Source organism: Acanthaster planci, linkage group LG07 (genome assembly GCF_054643075.1).
Source record: "Acanthaster planci isolate LZ-2023a linkage group LG07, COTS_SCS, whole genome shotgun sequence".
Taxonomy (NCBI): Eukaryota; Metazoa; Echinodermata; class Asteroidea; order Valvatida; family Acanthasteridae; genus Acanthaster; species Acanthaster planci.
The window spans coordinates 16,862,543-16,882,913 of NC_141783.1; the positions used below are offsets into that span (position 1 = coordinate 16,862,543).

Sequence of the window (20,371 nt, forward strand, 5' to 3'; positions counted from 1 at the left end):
CACCCTACCATCGCAATGCATCACCTTGACAACAGCTGTTCGACTTTACCGGATGCACAGAGGAAACTAAGCACGACCTTCTATCTCTGAGCAAGTTAATGACACGGTAACCAAAACATATTTTTCCCGCGAGGGAAGACTTTGTGATTTATCCAGGACAAAGGTACTGGACGTTCAAATAACTTCGCAGAATGTGAGTACCCATTAGAAAATGTTTTGACTTGAAAAATCAGTTTAAAAATCGAAGAAAACGACATTGGGTATCCCCAAACGACTGCGGATGCTTAGTCAAGGAGAGCAGTGAGAGGAAACTTTGTGAGAATTCTTGAACAATATTAAAACATGAACCCTAGAAAAATTACTGGTCACAAGTAGACTGCTAAATCTCAAAGGTTTACAGACTCGTGCATGAGGGATACGAACCACATTACTGTGGTCTGAGCATGAATACAGCGACACAGCAGCCTCACTACTAACTGCAAGTACATGTTTTCTTTGCCTTTAATAAAGCGTGTAAACCTTTGGCAATAATTCTGTGCAGAAACCTGTTTTCCGCATGCATGAAAGATGCCAGCTAGGTAGACTGAACTTCCACAACACCTCTCATTAGGCCCCCAGTATCACAAGCACGCGAGGGGAGTGAGCTCACCCTGCTGGCACCGCTCACAAACTTTGACGACGGTCCTGATTGGCTGGGATGTGTTTGGACGACATCGCTCACGCAGCCAGACAACTGGCATACGAAGGGGGGCGCAGTTTTCTAAAACAAGCCAGCAGCACGCGCCGTGGCCAGCGACATATGCCTGGTATTTGCCGCCCCGCTAACGACCCATTGTTGCACCTTTTGCAATTGGGCTCCGGAATGGTTTTGCTTCGACTTGGCCCCCGCGCGGACCCCAAACGGCGTTGCATAGGGCACGTGTGTAGCGGCCGAACACCTTTTGTAATGCGTCACGCCTTTGTGTACAGAACCAATCAATCAACAAATAAGCCACGCCTCTTCGAAGTTTGATCCAGGGGAGTGCATCGAGAATGTCCTGATTCAGTCCCGATTTTCTGGAATTTGTTCAAAGGTTTACACACAGAAATTACTTCTTGTGTAACATTTACACAAAGTTAGAAACGCGCAGTTTGACGTGAGAAAGCTGTGCCTGCTTCTATGCCTGGTTAATATCTATTGCCACCCCTACGCAACAGTGGACTCGCCGGACAAGTGGAATTTGTTATTTACAGACACTTTTGAGGGATCTGCGAGCGATAAGCTGTCACGAGTGGAGCTAGCTAGGTAACGACGGCGGTCTCGCGTAGCTTGTGTCAGCCACGCAAGAAGTTTTAACCCCGAGTTCTCTTGGCACGAACCAGCACAGTATACTCGCCAAACTCCTACAGTCATTACCTGTATTCTGTTATCAACACCATGGTGTAGATTTTCTGCGGAATTAAAGTTAGGACTGTGGAACAGATGTGGGTACAGCATCGGATCAGTCTTGTTCTATATTGAGCACATGGTTGCGAAGTCATCCGAGTCGGGCCTCGAGTTCAGCAACACGTTAAGCACTCATGCTGCGTGGCACCATGACTTAGAATCGCATCAGAAATCAATATCTTCGCCACGCTGCTGAAGCGCCATCGAGCGCGATCTCTAAGAGCGAAGTCACTCCAAAAGAGTTCCTCCGCTGACTGGACTAACCATAGAGAAAGAGCTGGCGATGGGTTTGCACGGGAGGTGTAAAGGCCCCGGCCCGTATCCGCCAGCGGTGTGGTGTTGCTTGATCACGGGACTTTTGACAAGTTTTCTGTTGGATGTGGTTGTTGGGAGTGGGAGTTACTCAAGTGGCTTGTGTGATTGGTCTGGAAGGTAAGAACAGACACGTTCCTCCCGCCATGGTCTGACAAATATGCACGCCTTGTATTACTTTGTTAAAGAGATTATTAGTATCACGTCTTATTCCTGGACCTAGTGGAAATTCAAAATGTTCCCCGGCAATTTACAATGTTTAGTGAGCTGTTGTCATGCCAAACAGGGTGCCTCAAAATCTCCTGGTACTGCACGTTGTGTTAATCCCTGTTAATACCATCTGTGGGTTAGGCATGCGTTAAAGTTAAGGCTGCACTTTGTTACCTGTGGGAAGAGTTCCATATACGGACGCCAGCAGTTCTTCCCTACAGTGACTTAATAGCCATCAGAAAGCAATAACATGTCCAAAAAAGTTCAGGTTAGGAGGGATAACACCAAGTCGTTGACTCAGGAAGAGTTGTTCAGACCATTCTCATAGGGCTTTGCAGTCATCAAAAGCTCAATCTGGTGTGGAAGTTTAACGTTGCCAATGCTACGGGTACAGGTTCAAAGTTTCCAACCACTAAAAACAGGCTTGATCAGCTAGCTAACTGTTTTCATAGCTCCTTGGTCGGTCAGATCATGGAGAGAGTCATTTGTGTGCCTTTGCACAATGTCACCATGGGGCTGTTTTACTCCATGATGCGACATAATTGACTGGTGTCGTGTGTCTTTTCATGAATCCCCTCTACCTTTCATGAAGTTAGCAACTGAATGGGTCTAATCTTGGGGACTGAGGGTTTGTACGGCTTTAAACGTATTCCTCTGTTGAGGAACCAGTGTACCGTTTGTCCGCTCTAATTTGTCCACGAAATCCGATCCATGAAACTACAGGCCACAGCCTATCGCGTATGTAGGAAATTGTATATCTCTGACTTACTGGAACCGTGATCAAAGTTCAAACTGTCAACTGTTGTCACCATCTCTATCCACCCGCACGTTCTTTTTCTGTAAAGCGAGGATTTTTCAATCCTTTTTAGTCGAGCCTGTGGAATTTTATTTCAGAAGTATAATGAGTGCGACCTTTAAAAACCCTCAGCGTTTGTTAACAAACAACTGATTGATCTTTGGACCGTGGCACGGATTTGTGGAATGCGTTTGCACACAATCTGTGGCTATGTTTAAAATCGACAACATGGCCTGTACAACGAACCAGTGGTCCTCGGAGATTTACAAGACACTTTCTGTAACGACCTAAAAAGTCTTCTCTCAAATTTTGGTAGAAAACAGACGTTAGATTTAAACCCAACACAGCCGTTTTCAGACAAATCAAGGTCTTCAGAACCGTCTGAATGGGACAGGAAATGCTGCCGATCAGTGAAGCGAAGCTACTTTTCTTGCAAACTTACACTGTGTACTCTGTAGAACACCAAACGCAGCTTATAGACGGCATTTTTCGCCCGACCCCATTCTTCGGTGCGCCATTATGTCAATTGTGGCGGTCATAGCCCCGGGTATCAAGGCGATTGCTCGAGTGGAACTTATGACGAAAATGCCTGCTTGACAATGGTGAAGAGGCACGCTCGTGCCTGCTGCCTGGTTCATTGTTAATTGCCAGCTTGTTTGCCAAAATGCTGGCTGCTCCTTTAACATGGGGGGGGGGAGTCGACGCTTCGCTTTGAAAGTTGCGCGGAGATGGTCATTATGCATATGGCCTCGTGCCAAATGGCTCATGTCTAGCTAGACCACAGTCTGACTCGGTGGCAGGTGAAACTCTCTGCGCAAGCCCCCTCCCTGCATCCACCCGTCTGTGGTCGGGCACACGACTGGCCTTCGGGGCAGAGATATGAATTTAAATTTCAGAACAAAAGCGGTAGGATTTCCCACACAACTTCTTCAGCGTAGCTTATTTTGATTAAAATCGGATTTGCGTACCACCAGTGCATATCCTAAAGGGAGTTGCAATGGATGTTTCGAGCAGTTAGGCAATTTCGACCTAATCTATCAAACGATCACGGGAAAAACCAAGAATGTCACTTGAAAGTCACAGCTGGCACTTCCAACAATATCTCTTGTCCACGCTAACACACTGAAGCGTTGAATTCAAAACGTGTGCGGTCACGAACTAGAATCTACACTCTCTAAAAGTGTTGAAAGCAACATTTCAAATGTAAAATCCAGTGTTAAGCTGTTAATTCAATGGAAATAACTTTTGCAATGTTAATAAGCACTCAAATGTTTGAATGCACTCTTTAAAGGTTTGAATGAAATATTTAAAATGTCAGATTCAACATTAAAATGCCAGACTCAACACAAGTGTATTCCCTGCTGCACCCTCACTGCTTTGACATATCATTTTTAGCGTGTATATGTAGAGCACTTGAGGAAAGTGCTTCGAAATAATACCAATAAAGTACTATAAACACCATCAAAAACACCTCTACAAATACCATTATCATGATAATGTAAAACAATATGTCATTACAAAGACAGGGAAACTGACTTTGAACGATTTTCAAGCAGAATGGTCGGACTGAAAATGGATACATGTACATCAATATATATAAATTCATATTTGTTACATTCAGTGGCCTGTTTATTCATATGAAGCAAGATATGGGATGGAGAGCACCCACCTTTGTGTTGGTCATTGTTTGATTGGAATCTCAGGAGTTCTTTACAGACTTCTAGGGAGGATGTGTTAGGTAACAGTAGTCTAGAGTGTGTATGGGGATTGGACAGGCAAGGGGGGTACCCCTCTGTCCCATATCTTGCCTGGTGTACTTACAAACAATGACAAAGGTGGGGGTTCTTTTTGTCCCATATCTTGCTTAAAATTATTGTAAGGGTAAGGTAATGTAAGGGGAGGACCCTTCCATCCCATATCTTGCTGGGTATACTATGTTCTATGCGCTGATCCAAGAAATTCGGTCACGAACTGAAAGGTGTGGTTTAGGCTTAAAAGTGAAAGCCGGGCTAAACCGCTGTGGCAAACGATTCCCTTTCTGTTGATATCTCCTCTTTTGCTAGGAAAATTTAATGCCCTGGCTGGAGTTAATTCTCTCATTGTCTGCGGATTTAGGTGTGGGGCCAGCAAGCAGAGTACACAGAAGAAACAAACACAGACTCGATGGGAGCGGACAAGCCCCTCGTCAGAAGTGGGGCTACTAGTATTGTAGAATGGACGATGGTCTGTCTGCTGCTTTTCTTAGTGCACCGAGTGGCTGAATAGCAAAGAGAAGAACACACTAGTGGTCAGTGTACCGCTGCATTAGAGAAGCCACCATACCAGGCATAGAGGCAGCATTGTGCAGATTATGCTCAAAATGTCCTCCTGGACCGATTGCTTACAGTTACTGTGTGCGTGTGTGTGGGGGGGGATGATTCAGAGGACATGGCTATGTGAACTCCTGCTATATTTGAATGTCCTTAGCACTCCAACCAATATGTCATTAGTTATTTAGATCAGGAAGGAATGATGGATTCAGATGGAGGCAGAACTCTGCTTTGTTTTTCTTTTAGGAGTCTAAAGGAATGTTTTCTCAAAATGTGTCCCTGTAAATTGGACAAATTCCAAATGATTTTTTGAATTTGAAGTAACTTGAATTTAAAGGCAAGTTTTTTCATAGATCGTGGAGACAATACTGAAACCACACTCATTTGAGATTTTATACCCGCTGCACTGCCCTTCATGATCTAACACTTACAAGGAACCCCAACACTTTGTCACACTGGGTCGCTATGTGCCACCCTTCATAACAATTCTTCAGGGATTCTTTCAGAAAAAAAGAAAAAATCCTGGTCCATCTGAATTAAATCAGAGTTGAGAAGTAATTATTTTTGACTTGCTCTAAAATGGCCCAAGTCCACACACCCTCTGTTAATTAGAACAGGGCTTGAGGTTACCATCGGATTATTTCTTAATGGATACAGGGCATATGCACACGCAGTCTAATTACCGAAGTAATCTCTCCCTCTGCTGATGGAATCCCTGCTATGTCTGGAGTTTCAGGTTCTGTCAGTCATTACTTCATGTATCATTTCTAGGGTGAATGATACTGTCTCACTGAATTCTTGCTGTGTTCTGAGTTGTTACCCTTGACAAGGCTGTCTGGATAGAATAATCTTCGACTGTTTGGACAGTTATTGCTTGAATTTTTATTCAAGAGCCACAGTTGCAAAAGATATGGACCTGTATGATGGCAAAATGCATCTATATAGAGTAGCTGATTTCATTGAGAGAAAAACCTGATATGCTCCACATGAATTAATGAATACAAACGGGACTCAAACTATTCCATCACCTGGATTTTCTTGAAAGACCCCAATGTTGCCTACCTCAGCCTGGACTGTCGTCAAGTTCAGGGGAACAAGGTGACCACCTTGGTAACCTTATCCCCAGGTGAAATCCTGTAATTCTCCCCCCAGGCTGAATGAAACTCTGTGGTGTGTGTAATGTGTCCCTGCTGTGACTCTGACCTGAGGAATAACAATATATATATAGAAAACTATGTAATTGCTAGTAGAAGCCCACTAGTTTTGCATGACTTGTGCCAGGCTTTGTCCAACTACAACTGCAATCGCTGGAGCATACTGGGTAAAGTAATGTCATTACTAAGCCCATCACAAGGCCTGGAACTTGTAGCCGCTCGCTAACCCACAATAACAGGTGACCTGTTCATGACCTGTGGTGCTGTTGCCTTGTACAGTTGGGGGAAAACATGATTCTTCCAACACCCCTTCCTTTTTCCCCATGTGAATTTCCAACCCTGGAAGTTCATGCGGTAACCTGTACTCTTTCCATGGCCTATTTTCTCCACATGTATGGGATGGAGTGTCTGAGGGTAAAGCCGACAGGGGTGAAGAAAGATAGTGAAGGACTTCAAGACTTCTTTATGAGGGGCAATTGTCAAAATCACTTGATTGTGATCAAAAGATAGTCAATGACATCTAGTCAATGATGATATAGTGTGCCCCCTGTTTAAAAAAAGACCTTGACGTACATTCTGATAATGTTTGACTCAGAAAGACAGTAGTCTGTTGACTCGGGACTCTTTGAATTGCTTTGTTTGGTCATGGTTATCTGACTTGACAGGGGACATCTTCAAGACTATCAAATATTCTGGAAAAGTCGTTTAAAATATAAAATCCAGATGGGGCAATTTTGTATGAAAGTTATTGACAGTAATTCACGATCAAAAGAAGGCTTACAAGAAAAACTGAAAGTGAAATTAAAGAAAATTAAACTGCTAAGCCCATTATGTCTCTTTTTTTCTCAAAAGCTTATTTTTAAGAATAACCTGGTCAGTAACAGTGTGACCAAAAAGTCCACTTTTGCATGGAATTGTCCCCAGATACCCATTTTGATACTTGAATACATTTTCATGTGGTTTATTCTACTCTTGTTTCTTGCAGCGGACTGACAGAAGATCCAGCTGACCGCTTGGTACATCAGCTTTATTTCCAGTGTCCACGGGGGCGAGTTACATGGACCTTTCCAACCAGTGCTATTCGGATCACGTTTAAAAGCGGCAACTTGGATGAAGATTTTTTAGCGTGCTTTAAAACCTCGGCGATGAGCAGCGGTGTAAATATCTACAAGGAAACACAAAGCACATTGAAGATGCTTGTGGTGTTAAACAGCCTTGAACTGAGGAGGGATTTTTATGAGGAAGGGAAAGCACATCGGACGGTTTCTCCCAATTCTGGAGCCAGTGAGGTTCACTGCTTTAGCTCTGAAAATGGCAGAGCAACTCTCTTCCTTGAGGCCAGTCTGGACAATTTAGGAATTGTTAAGCAAATTGTGGATATACACTATCTGTTGGAACCACTACCGAGCAGTCATCCTCATCAAAGTGTGGAAGGTCAGTTGATTTGCCTAAATGTTGGGGGGAGGGACTGGAAAAAATCTAATCATTACTAACTTCCTGCCTGTCGGGTGAGTTTAGAAAGGGCAGGATTTTCAACAAACCACAAGTCTGAGTAAAAGACTTATCGAAGGCAATGATTATCAATGGCAACTTGGACTTTTGGCATCTTAAAAAAGTACTCACACCAGAGATTGTAGCCCCCCTACATGCAATATCAGCTTGCTGCAATGCTGCGCGAGCACATCCACCAAAAACCCTACAATTACTGCCAAATCCGGTAGGAATTAACTGCATTTTTTCATCCACCTTTCCAGAAAAAAAGTGCAGGTCTTTGTATGGTGAGGTTTGTTTTGGAGCCGACATGACACAGGTTGTATGGGCTCGGGCAACTGGACAATAGGTCAGGGTCAGGGAAGGCATAAAAGGAGGTTACGCCACAAGGAGTTTGGCTTTGCATGGGATCTTATGGTATGGGTAACTTGGCTGTGAGCATTTACTCCAGGGTTTTAGGGGCTATGTCGACTTTGAATGACTGGAGAACCCAGGGTGTTGGGATAAATGGCTCCCTGTGAGGGAGAGATTAAGTCCATGATAATATCCCAGTGCAAGACCCGCTTGTATAGGAAACCAGGGGGCCCTGAAAAAGGGTAGTTGGTGAAACCAAACTGCCTGGTGTCTTTATTTCCCCCCCCCCTTTTGCACAGAAAGTTGAAATTTTATGGCGATGACTGCGTATTCTCTTGATTCTCCAAGCCCTTCCAGTTGAAGAAGGCCTATTTTTGGGAAGCCCAAGGGTAGTGTTTTGCAACAGGGTTATACCTGCAGAACCTATTTATTGCTTAGCAAAAATCCTCCAGGGTTCGGAAAGGACACTTTACTAGTATGTAAGTGCTTTGTATCAAATTAGCATTTGACTGTCAAACTGGGATATATTGATGAACAAACACAGTTATCAAATGCATCATAAGCCTGTGAAGATACTTTTAGAAAAATTAAATACATACACAGAATACATCTGTATGAAAGTCAGTAAATATCCCGTACCATAATTTTTTTAAGAACTCTTTGAGAGTTGGAGGACAAGACAAGAATTCACACTCCCAGGGACAGTCTCCCTGTTAGTGACATCAGCTGCCTTCTTGCTGAATAAAAGCAAACATCTAGCCTGTGCACCTTCATGACAGCGACATTTTATTTTTTTGCGTCAAACATTAGCACCAGATGATGGGAATGCTGGTTTGTTTTTATGGGAGTCCTATGTACCATGGTTCTCTGCTTGCCCCGAAAGGTCATGAGGTCATGTTGGACCACTAGGCCATGAGGATTGTGTATATAAACAACTTACATCACTGGTTCTAGGAATCTGCACTTAACCACACTGGGGTCACAGTTTGGAGAATCTTTTAACTCCCCAGAAACCTTTTTGCAAGACACCTTTCTGAATACAGCAGGTGAGATGAGAAATAATTATGGCTGGGACCATATAGCAAGGACGCAGAGTTTACTGGCTCGACTGCAATACCAGGCTAGTGGATGGCCATGAATTCCTTAATGGGTTTGGTTATTGCTGGCATTTTCTCCGGGAGGCATCACAGATACTTGTACAGCAGTGCTGGAATATGATGAAACTCGAAATACGTTTGGTTGACAGATTCCATTTTCATTGGTTTTTACCCTATGGACTGACAAGAATTCAAACTTGATGAATTGAAATGAACTACAGGGTTACGCTAATAATTCAGCTTACTGGCCAAGTGTGTATTTCCTTATTTGTAGAGCCACATGTATCACTCTTTTGAAGTACGTGATTACATGCACTTGTCATTACACCTGTCGCCTGCTTCCAGTGTCCATAATCCTACAAGTATGTACCCCTCACAAATCATATTAAAATAAGCTGAGTGCAGGGTAACCAAACAAAAAGATTAAAGACGAGTTAGCAGGCAAAGGTTAGAGTACGCTATATTGATGGGGTTGGATGCTTTGTTGATCCATGGAGTCTCATGCAAGTTGTCGGCAGGCTGGTCAAACTAAGTTCATTGCCAGCCAGCATGGGGCATTTCATGTCACACGCCATCAGACATGTCATCAAGATTAGCAACACTGGGTGGCACGCTTAATTGGTAAACAGTGATTCTCATGAACATTTTGTGCACCCGGGAACAGAATTATATGTAGCACTTTTAAAATACCAAAGAACCTAATGCCAATTTAAACATTAGTTTTTAAGAGTTTAATTGTAAATGTTGCTTAATCTGCATTCAAAATACACCAATTACATGTGTATAAATGGTACATCAAAATCACTGGACGATAATTCATGCTCATGTATTCTATGCAAATGAAATTATGCAAATGAAACTATGCAAATCGTATTACAACTGCAGTGATACTGCAGTTACCCACAAATTAAGTAATATTCTAATTTTGGCATCCATTTACTCTCCTAGCATTCTCAACGTAACATCTGACTTCATTCGTTTGTGACATTTAAAGTGGAACTAAGTACTTCACAAAAGCTACAGTTACTGTTCTCACAGAAAACCTGGCTAAAGTGAGTGTTAGTCTGACCACAGCAAGGGGCCATATGGACACATTGAAAGCAGATTACACACACAGTACACTAAATACTAGATTATCCCCTAAATCTCCTAATCTACAGAACTTCTCCTCTGTTGTGGATTGGATAAAATTGAAAAGAATGTGTTGAAAATCAGATATTGTGGCTTTACTTGTTGATCAGGTTAATGTGAGAGGGTAAGGGCCCTGGAATGTGCAGTCTGCCACATGGGTAGCCTGCAATTTACATTAACCCGACCAGCTAACTTATGGATAGTCAACACAAATCATAAATTTACAGGAGCATCACAGAGAAACTAGCCAGGCAAGATGGCAAACATACTGACTTGCAAGTTCTTGATCTCGGCCCTTAGTCTTGATCTCAGTCCATGCATGGGTATTTTACTGCTTGATACTATAGGACCAACGTTTCACTGATCATATGAGGCCAACCCTCATTTACAAGTTCACCTGCGGCACCTGGCAAAACTAGGGGGGGGGGAAAGGTGCCCCCCAGCATTTGAAATCTGAATAATCGCCGTCGAATTTATATATAGCTATGCAGCTGCAGCTCGTTTTCTTGAGGTGCCCCCTTGAAAAAGTGTGTGCACGCCCGGGTGCCGCCCCCTTCCCCTCGCACATTCAGCACGCGTTATGCCACTGGGCTGCTCCCACAAGTAACCTATCAGATTGTTAAACCGTATGTGCCTTTAATACCCCCACTACATCCCCTGTCCAGTTGCTCTAATGAGGAGCCTTGGCATGAAGCTGGAGGCAGAAAATCAATCCAGATGGAGTTGGGCAATCAATTGGGATTAATAATTGTCATTTCCTGCTGTGTTCACCCAAACATGAACAAAGCATTACCACAATAGATGAGATTAAGGGGGGGCATCCTTGGTAAATGGCTATTAATATTGTTGAAATAGATGAATGGCTCTCACTTCTGATTGCATTGGTCTGCGTGGGTGTCTCTGTTTTTATAATCACACCTCTGGCACGCATAAAGCAGTTTCACTCAAAAAAAAATCTCTCCTGTTTACAGTTCTTTGATTCGGAAGAATAAAATTCCAGAGGAGATAAAAAAGGATCAAGTTGATGAATCAATACAGGTTAATTGCATGATTTGGTCTGGATCAGATGCAGAAACGTACTGAATTATTAATCACTGTTCGTAGGCTGGCAACACAACAGGAATTTGTTCTTAAAATAACCAATGATTTGAATGTAACCATGTCTGGAAACATTTTCCTTTTTCATGCACAATTGACAAAATTTGACCAATGCCTTTTAAAATCCTTGAAAATCCACCTGTTTTTAAAGGATTTGAAGTATTTTGCAGGAATTGGGAAGGAAGAGGCTAGAGCCAAGCTGCAGTTACTTTACATGAGGCTTGAAGTAGTATTACTTCCTGCACAGTTAAACAATTTAAAAGGATAAAGTAAAGTTCCTTGCAAAGGTGATTTTACAGGGGGTTTTATAAGAATATCTTAATAAAACTGTGCCAGATGGAGGTGTAGGTACATGTAACACCAGATTTATGAATACATGGAAGGTGCCTTCCGCTGTATTCAATTACTAATACTAGGATTCAATTATAAAACTAATGAAAAAATAAAAACTAAGGCGTTGAAGAGTTTTAATTTCTTTTATTTAATGACAAAACCACCACAACGTCTGCTATGTGTAGTGTTGCCTGTGCACACAGTGGCAGATGTTTGCAAGACCTATTGTTACTCATACAATGAAACTGCTTTTCATGCGTGCTTCAAAATCAATTTGGATTTAATTGAGTCTTTCGACCGTTCTTCATCCAGCATTTTATCAAAGGGATACTGTTTGAACTCGGCGTGTTGTACATGTAACCCCCAACAGCAGCAGCTGTGCACATGGGGAAATTCATTACATACATGTACAACATAATCACACAGGGAGTTGCTTAAATACAAACTGCTGACATTTCTTCACCCACAGCAAAGTGATGTTTCAAGGTCAAATCAAAGGAAAGTGATTCCTTGGACTCCTGCTTTTCACCACATTCTCAACATCACTCCAACACACAAAGTGAAACGTAAGCCATGCCAACGGAGTCGTTTTGTGTGCAAATGTAACCTATATGGACTGTTCGATTTATGCCAACAAGCACCCCTTGCTCGGCACAAGTTCCAACTGCACTGTTACCTCCATGTACATGTACATGTGCACCATAATATGTGATCCGCTCTGCAAAGAAGGGTAATAAGTCGCGCAGTGCCAAAACATGTCAGTGCCTGTTCTGTTTGGAGAGGGCAACATTTCTTCAAAAATGTGATTTTGTGTTTTTTCCTTTAATACTTTCTATAATATTTATATTTCCAGAATTTGTGACTACAAACATGGATACTGATGAATAAAGATGAAAAATTGATCATTCAGTAGGAAATCCTACATAGCATTGTGTTTCCAAGCACAATTCAAGAGCTTTTTCTCAAAAAGTGCTTTTATTGAATCCAAAAAATGCGGATATACAAATGTCTATATATATCCAGTACGCAGGGCACTACGGGGTCATTCATGTATCAAATTGTAGCTTTTGATGTACAGAACCCAGCCATATCAAAAACTCATAACCTGAAATCTGGCGACTTATTAATCATTTTTCTAGAGCCGGTCACATATGGTGTGGTAACTGCAAAGCATTCATTGTTATTTCACTTGGTGTCTTGCAGTGACATGAAATCCCTCTGTGCTGTGTTCGACTTCTGCAATGAGAGAATGAAGTCCAGATATGAATGTCACATGTAATATTGTTTGTGCCATTTTATGAGGTGGGAGCAAGGTTTTGATGGCACAATCATCTGCTTCTTGAATGTTCACCCTGTATATCTAGAAGAACATATTTGGATCCCTTGTGGATAATCCGTGGCAGAAAGTTAAAGTTGGAAAGTGTTATAAAGCAGTCATGCTGTGATTCATGACATTTCTTGAGATTACCTTTAGCCTTCAAGTGGTCCAACACTTTGCCTTTTCCACTGACGTGATCTGCAAAGCCATATTCCTTTTTGAGGGTTAAGATATAGAAATAGATGTATTTTCTGCCTTTCATGGGCGAATAAAACCTTCACAAGGGTATAAGGAGATCTGCAGGGGGTCATGAAACTTTTGATTGGAGCAATCAGCAGAAAGTTAATTCAGGGTTATGTTGACACAAACAGGCTCTACAGAAGGCCTGCCAAAAGAGAACTTTCCATTGAGATTATGGAACTATCCCAGTGCTTGTCCAGAACAAGTGCCTATTGTCCCCAATTCTCATGGAGTCTGTCCATAAAAGATAATTGCGATTATGACATGGGGGCCACGAGGTCGGACACCCTACTGAGTATTTGTGGCAATTTTTCTTTTGTACAGTCAATAATTATTATCTTTCAGTTGGAGAGAGCGTTTCTTCTGTCCGGCTTTGATATGAAAGCACCTTTAACTGGAATTGTGGGCACTAAAAATACTGACAGCAATGGGAAGTGACTTCCCTTTACATCCCCTTGATCTGAGCTCAATCTGTAGTTTTGTCCCTAGTTTTTTCATTTTTTTTTTTAGACATTTGCAGTTCAAGAGATGACCACAAAAATGCATGGCACTTGAATTACAGTCTATTGTTTCTGAATGATGATACCATTCTCCTGCATTACGAAGTGTGTCAGTTGGAGTTAGGAACACACAGATGATGCAATAATATTGTTGACACACAAAGAGAACAAAAAGCACGTGGCCTGGGCTGACAATGCCATGACTTATATGCCCCCAAAGCCTCGTAATTTTGACAATTTATGGCTTGGCTTAGACTAAAAAATACCTAGGATTATCCTGTCTCATGCAGTCCAGATGTTAGAAATGCAGTGCCATAAATCTGTTTCGGTGACATTTACAGGTCATTGCTGTTCTCTGTTCTAAGACAAAAAAAATCACAATATTTGTCACTGAAATACCATTTATGAATTGAACAAGAACATTAAGCACATTGCATACATGTTTGGAATCTCTGTGAATGATGTTAAAACACAAACTTGATACACCTGTTTAGTGCAGCATTTCAGGCACAAGGTACACTTTTTGGCTGCACCGCCAATATCTACATTTAAATTCTACCACAAATGAAGGTAACTGAGTGTAACGTTGACGCACTGTAAACGTGCTGATAGTAATTACATGTACTTTGCAAAGTCTTTTGCAAATAGCGTGATTACTGCAACTTGAACTACACAACAGAGTCCACTCCGAGCAGAACAAAAGCGGGCATGTTTTTTTGTACTGACCGCAGAGGCACGTATTTATAATGGAGATCGATGGCGCATTTGACACAGAGCATGTGCACGCGTAAATGAATATATGCCTTAATGCACACATTCTGTGTGTGTGCAAGAACCTGCTGGGAAAACTTACTACTGTCTGTCTCTCTTTTTCTGCTTGGGGGTGCACTTCAACTTGGGGCGAATAAAGACGGCTAGTTTTTGTCCGTCAACAGTGCAGCTATTTATCAAACTATCTCCCTTTTCTAACCCTGCTTGTGCACGGCTATATATTACACTACAACATGAAACACAAAGCTATGATTGCACTCGATACCTTGTTGATGGTTTCTGCTGAAAGACAGCAAAAATACAGTGGTGCAAAATGAGTAAATGCGTAGGTACCTGTCAAGTGAGGATATTTTTAGACACCAATGTGGAGATGTGGCTACGACTTCCAAACTTCCTTTTTTTGATTCATTGGCTAACACTTCATATTTGTTCTAACTTCACGCAATTTGAAACCATTTCATCAATGTGAGATTTTGCTTGGAAAAAGATTGATTCAGATTTTTTAAAAGTGTTATATCCCCTCTCTTTTTTTCTATCACAGACTGCAGACCTTGTAATGACAGCGAAATCATGAGATCTTTCTGTTCAAGTGACTTTGGTAAGTGACTAGTTGGTGTCATTCAGCTTGTCATAAAATGTACTTTTATTCCAAATCCTGTTGTACACAAGGAGAATCATGCCCTACTGTCAGTTATGAGACTTAAGCTAGTGTTGGGGTGTCACAAATATTGGTTACATGCTGGGTCAATATTACCGTTTGACCACCACCTTGCTGCCTGAAATAATGATCTTTGACCCGAATCAAAGACCAGGGGTGTGTGGGTCTGATCTAATGACCCCTCTCTGCATGGTTACTAAGTCAACTCAAAAGGTATGGGGTAAAAGCATCAGATCACCCTCATGGAAAGCAGACTTTATAGGAGTAACAATTATCCCCTTTGAGTTGGTAGAACTGGCCAAATCATATATTCCTGAAGTGTTCCATGCAAATACATGTACATGTACAAGTGCTAACATGCAAAGGTCATCTGCTCCATTGTACTTCATCCAAACACTGCTGTGGAAGTTCATGCAGGTGGGTGTACCCAGGACCATCTGGCCATGTCTATTTGTAAGGCACAGCTTGATCCCAGCTGCAAAATCAGAGGGGTAGTTGATTTTCAACATCTTGTGTTAACAACTGGTCTCAATTTGGTTTCACTTCTATGTGGAGTTATCCAGTCCTAGCTGGAATATATGATTTCTTGTTGAGTTTTGCAGCAGACAGCAGTGTTGTAGTTGACATCCCTTAAGACTTTCACAGGACCCTTCAAGTCACAAGTTATTCATTTCTTTGTCACTTCCTGTGAGTGGTTTAGTGATTGGTCAGGTGACCTCACCACAGAAATTCTAGAAAGTATCTGAATATGAAAATTGGAAGAATAAATTAAATAAAAATTAGGGGGAAAAAGGAAGATAATGGGTCTGATCTTAAACTTTTTTTGCACAGCCGTCAAGTCCAGTATGCGAGACGTTATGCACGACAGTATTTCCCAAACAGCCTTCATCGACCTGTCTATCAGCCATGTCTTCAGACAGCGAGACCACATCTTCACCCCAGCTTCTCACAGCCGCTACTCCGGGGTGGTGGTCAAGCCCCTGAGATGCGGGGTGCGATGGGGCGAAGGACACTTTCTGATGATGGGGAGTTTCGTGTTGGGCCAAGCTCGGCTGGGCTGTTCGCCCAGGTACTCCCAAGCCAGGAGGATAGCAAAGGACTTCACCGCCAGGGGACTAAACGAGTGTGACTTGGATGATATCATCCACTTACATCATAACAGCAAGCACTGATGGACCAATTACGACACGGGTGTGGATGAGGAACAGTTTTTGTGGCCAGCATTCCTGGAGACCATGATTTCTGGAAAGAGCTGATACTGAAGAAAAAAAAACAACTTTCGCCAGGACACATAGCGTGGAAAACCATGACGAGATCTTGGTAAATTAGACGAGTTTGACGACAACGCTTGAAGGTCACTGTTTTATCATTCCAAGTATCAATGATGTTTAGAATGCCAAACTCTCTGCAAGACAATTACTTCAAAATCCTAAATGAGTGATTCAGTCTAAGAGATGTTATGTGACATAGTCACATAGCCTTTTGGAAATTTGAAGTTACATTGAATTTTTCAGCACATTACACTCATTATAAATTTAGATATGTAACCTGCATACATGTAGTTGTTACACACATATACCTCACTGTGCATGTTTTAAACATAGCCTTGTTTTGGTAATAGTTAACGGTGCTATTTATCAATAGCAGGGGTGTGAGAATTCAGCTTTTTAGCTGATTTCAGCCTTTTTTTGTTTAGACGTCGACCCAGAATTTGAGCTTTTTTGTACACCTGGTCTGTACAAAAGTATGGGAACATTTCAGCTTTTTGCTAGCTGTTTTCAGCTTTAAGTGGCCACTCACACCCCTGCAGTAGCTGAGCTTAAGATGTCTTTGAGAAGAATAAACATTCAGTATTCACCTTTCTATTGCTTTTGTTCATGTTTTAGTGTTTGCATACTTATGTTTTCCTGAGTGATACAAGGGACCACCAGATAGTTTGGCTCACATTTGTCACTTTTTCAGGCTTTGATTTTGTTTTGGGCTCAAAATAAAAGTCAGTGATGAAGTGGAAAGTATTAAAATTACACTGAACCGATAAATCATCTTAAAATTCACAAGTAATGAAAACAAACTGTAAATATATGTAATTAAAAAGGAAATAATTTATCTACAAATAAACTGTAGTTATGTACATCACACCAGTTTTGGGGTAATTTATTAAGATCTGTTTTTCCAGAAGACATGTAAAGAAAGCAGCTTAACACCAAATATTGAGTATTTTATTGGTATTGAATTGGAATTGGTTTTCTTGATGGTTGAGGCTGGATCTATATATTCAAAATCTATACAATAATGACCTAATGTTCACATGCTATCATGACACAAATGTAATTCTTAAACCTATATAACAACTTAGTAAAGCTTATTTTTGATGTACTGACAGGAATCATCTCCTGGGAAAAATAATAAAATAAAAAGAAAATAATTAAAAAGGGAAAAAACTCATGAAAATAATTATTTTTTTTGCATTGGTGTAGGATAAAGCTACACATAAAGTACACTGAAGTACATTCTTATAATTAAAAGGGAACCAGACTTCCACAAAAGCCTGAATGAGGCTACTCTTTTCTACTTTTTCTAAGTTCCTTTTTTTGAAACTGTTGTAGTACTACAAGCATAATGTATTCAGTATAAATTTATAAATGTCTGTATAAAATCTTTAAAAACTGTGTAGTTCAATTAGCTCTATTTCGGCCTATTTTGGCCAAATTTCTGCCAAATCTGGCTTGCCTTGTAATCGGTATGCTTGCTTGGGTTTTCAGCATGGAAACGTGTGGTTCCATGAAGAGAAATAAAAACCCGACGGCATGTGTCTGCGGCCATCCTGAACAACGTTGCTGTTGCAACTTACAACCTGCAGACAAGTCTTCTCAGTGTAACCACTTCAGCTCCATAAACTTCACTTCAAAAATTCACTCAAAGCCTCATGCTAAAGGAGCCATGATAAGGAAAAACCAAGATATCAAATTTATGACAGGACACTCATTCTATGGTCTGTTTTCCTTCATCATTAACTCTCTCATTAAATTAAAAAAAAAACACCTAATTTTGTATTAATTCCTTTACAACTTCCTTGATAACTGTTGTGTTCAAATCTGTTGTGTCATTCTGCTTTGGCGGCAAAAACAAACACATCATTACAATTAAGTACTGTAACTTCATTGGAATACAATGTAAGTTTATTTTTGCTTTAGGGAATTTACTCAATGAGTTTCCCATGTTCCAAACAAACAGGAAAGGACTGGTAGTGACAAAGGATTGGTGAAACTGACAGGCAAATATTGGTAATGTGACGAGCCGTGTTTGTATCATACTTACGACTGGCTGTGGCATATACTTTTGTGGAAATGTAGTCTTGTGTTGTGTCGCATGTTTTGCCAAGTATGTGAATATTCTTAAATGTTATTCCGTGTATGCCAAAAGAGTATAATATGTGCTGCAATAAAAACTACCCTGATGTTACAATAGGTCTGGTTTCGGAGAAGCAAAGTTTTGCAATTGAGTGTCTTTAGACCACTGAATGCTGTCCATTATTTTTTTCAGCCTGAACAACACTCAGTAAGACCGCCGTAACTCTTAAAAGCTTTTAGCTGAAAATCCACTTTGTGGTTTCTAAACTCAAATGTTCACTGTCTTCAGAAACTGTTTCTAGAACTGTTTTTAAGTGTGTTGTCCAGCTGCTTCGTCAAGAATCTCTAACAAAGGATGTTCATGTTCATTGTCTTTGACAATCTTCTAAAAGTACTACGTTGTCCGGATAACTAGTTGATTTTCTTGTTTTGTCATTCTAAAAAGGCACATGTATTCCTTTTTTTTTTGAAACAAAAATATCACCAGGATCTACGTTCAGACAACTCAGCCAGCAATTTTGATGGTCAGGAGGCCTTGAGAGCTAGAGGGTAGAACCTCTCTGGACCAGCTCTGACCATGTTCTGGCCTTTCCACAAGGCCTGAGGGTGTGTTTTTGAAGGAAACTCGAAAATGTCATAGCTGAATTGTCACCTATGAAGGCCCACCTGTGAACTCGGTGCCAGTGAAACTGGGAGGTACAAACATGCCCCTGCTGGTAACTTGAAAGGTCAACATGGTTTGGCTGACTCTTCAAAGTTATTTTGGAAGCCTTGTGGGGTGAGTGTGGGTATGTGAGCAGTGTTTCATGACCCTGTGTATGTCTGCAATCTGTGCAACTGTTCAATGTTAGCGTGGAATTTATCCTTTTTTTTTTTTAATGTGCAGCTTGTTATAAAAAAAAAACCCAGTGCGCTGCAAAGCCATAAAATCGGTAGAAAAAAAGCTGCAGTGGAGCTACATTTCTGCTAAATTTAGTCATTAATGCCTGCAACCAGTTTCCATACAGTTTATGATAAAGGTGTAACAACCATGAAAGAGTAGTGGCTGTACCCAATTTTTTTTGGGGGGGGGGGAGGGGGCTATGTTACACACAGTGGAGGGTGACGTTTCCTGTCATTGTTAGACATACAATGCAATACTTTGATTAAACAAGGAAGCCAGAGGGAATCTGAGTGTAAAACAAACACGCCTCAATGACTGGGAATAAGGAAATGCACTCGAGTAAAAATATTGAGATCCTACTCCTGTTATTGTATGAGCATGTGACTGACACCAACCAACTACATGTAACCACAAAAATAATGCATGTATGTCGTTAGCGACAGGGTGATTGTTACCAAGGAAATGTTAGGTCATGTGATACTGAGACACAATCAATGCTAAAGCACTGGCTGATCAGCTAACTTAGGAGTCTGACTAGGTATGTACATGTACAATGTGTGTCTGTGGATGACCACACTGCCCTAAAACACATGTATGAATATACACATGTGAGCAGTCCTGCTTGAAAGACTTTGATTACAACCATACTTTTTTGATGACCTGAGAGACTGTACTGCAGCTCACAATGCACCCTATGTGTAATGAATCAGCAACTTGCTGGTTGCCAAGGTTGTTGGAGAACACCTCCCCTGTCAACATGTCACTTCGAGAGAAACTGTTTCCGACTCCTGTAGGCGTACATCTGCTGCCAGACTTATCATTGGCACTTCCCCCCCCAAAGTCTTTAGGAGTGGGCTGGGATTTAGCTCATGATTCTCCCCACAGTTGTCTGCATGTATCTTTGTGCCAAAATGTTCCTTCAAAATCCCAACTCCTTCAG

General features: G+C 41.4%; 2 protein-coding genes across 6 annotated transcripts in view; one reads left to right on the forward strand and one right to left on the reverse strand.

Annotated features, from left to right (window-relative positions):
* The first annotated feature begins 739 nt into the window (after nt 1–739).
* LOC110980208 (meteorin-like protein) lies at nt 740–18,665 on the forward strand. The gene is made up of 4 exons (XM_022236657.2): nt 740–1,858; nt 7,193–7,641; nt 15,082–15,138; nt 16,030–18,665. Exons 1-4 carry the CDS (start codon nt 1,710–1,712, stop codon nt 16,368–16,370), a joined length of 996 nt encoding a protein of 331 aa, XP_022092349.2. The 5' UTR covers nt 740–1,709; the 3' UTR covers nt 16,371–18,665.
* The window catches only part of LOC110980209 (uncharacterized), a 36,476-nt gene continuing 19,933 nt past the window's right edge, over nt 3,829–20,371 (reverse strand). For all 5 annotated transcript variants that reach the window (XR_015425806.1, XR_015425805.1, XR_015425807.1 and 2 more), the window contains 2 exons: nt 6,116–6,256; nt 3,829–5,001 (listed from right to left, as the gene is read on the reverse strand). The gene's annotated coding sequence lies outside the window, so the exon portion shown is untranslated. The remainder of the gene's footprint in view (nt 5,002–6,115; nt 6,257–20,371) is intronic.

Coding starts and splice junctions, on each gene's coding strand:
- LOC110980208 (XM_022236657.2), top strand. CDS start 1,710: ATGGGTTTGCACGGGAGGTGTAAAGGCCCCGGCCCGTATCCGCCAGCG. Junction 7,642..15,081: donor TCCTCATCAAAGTGTGGAAG/GTCAGTTGATTT, acceptor TTTCTATCACAG/ACTGCAGACCTTGTAATGAC. Junction 15,139..16,029: donor TTTCTGTTCAAGTGACTTTG/GTAAGTGACTAG, acceptor TTTTTTGCACAG/CCGTCAAGTCCAGTATGCGA.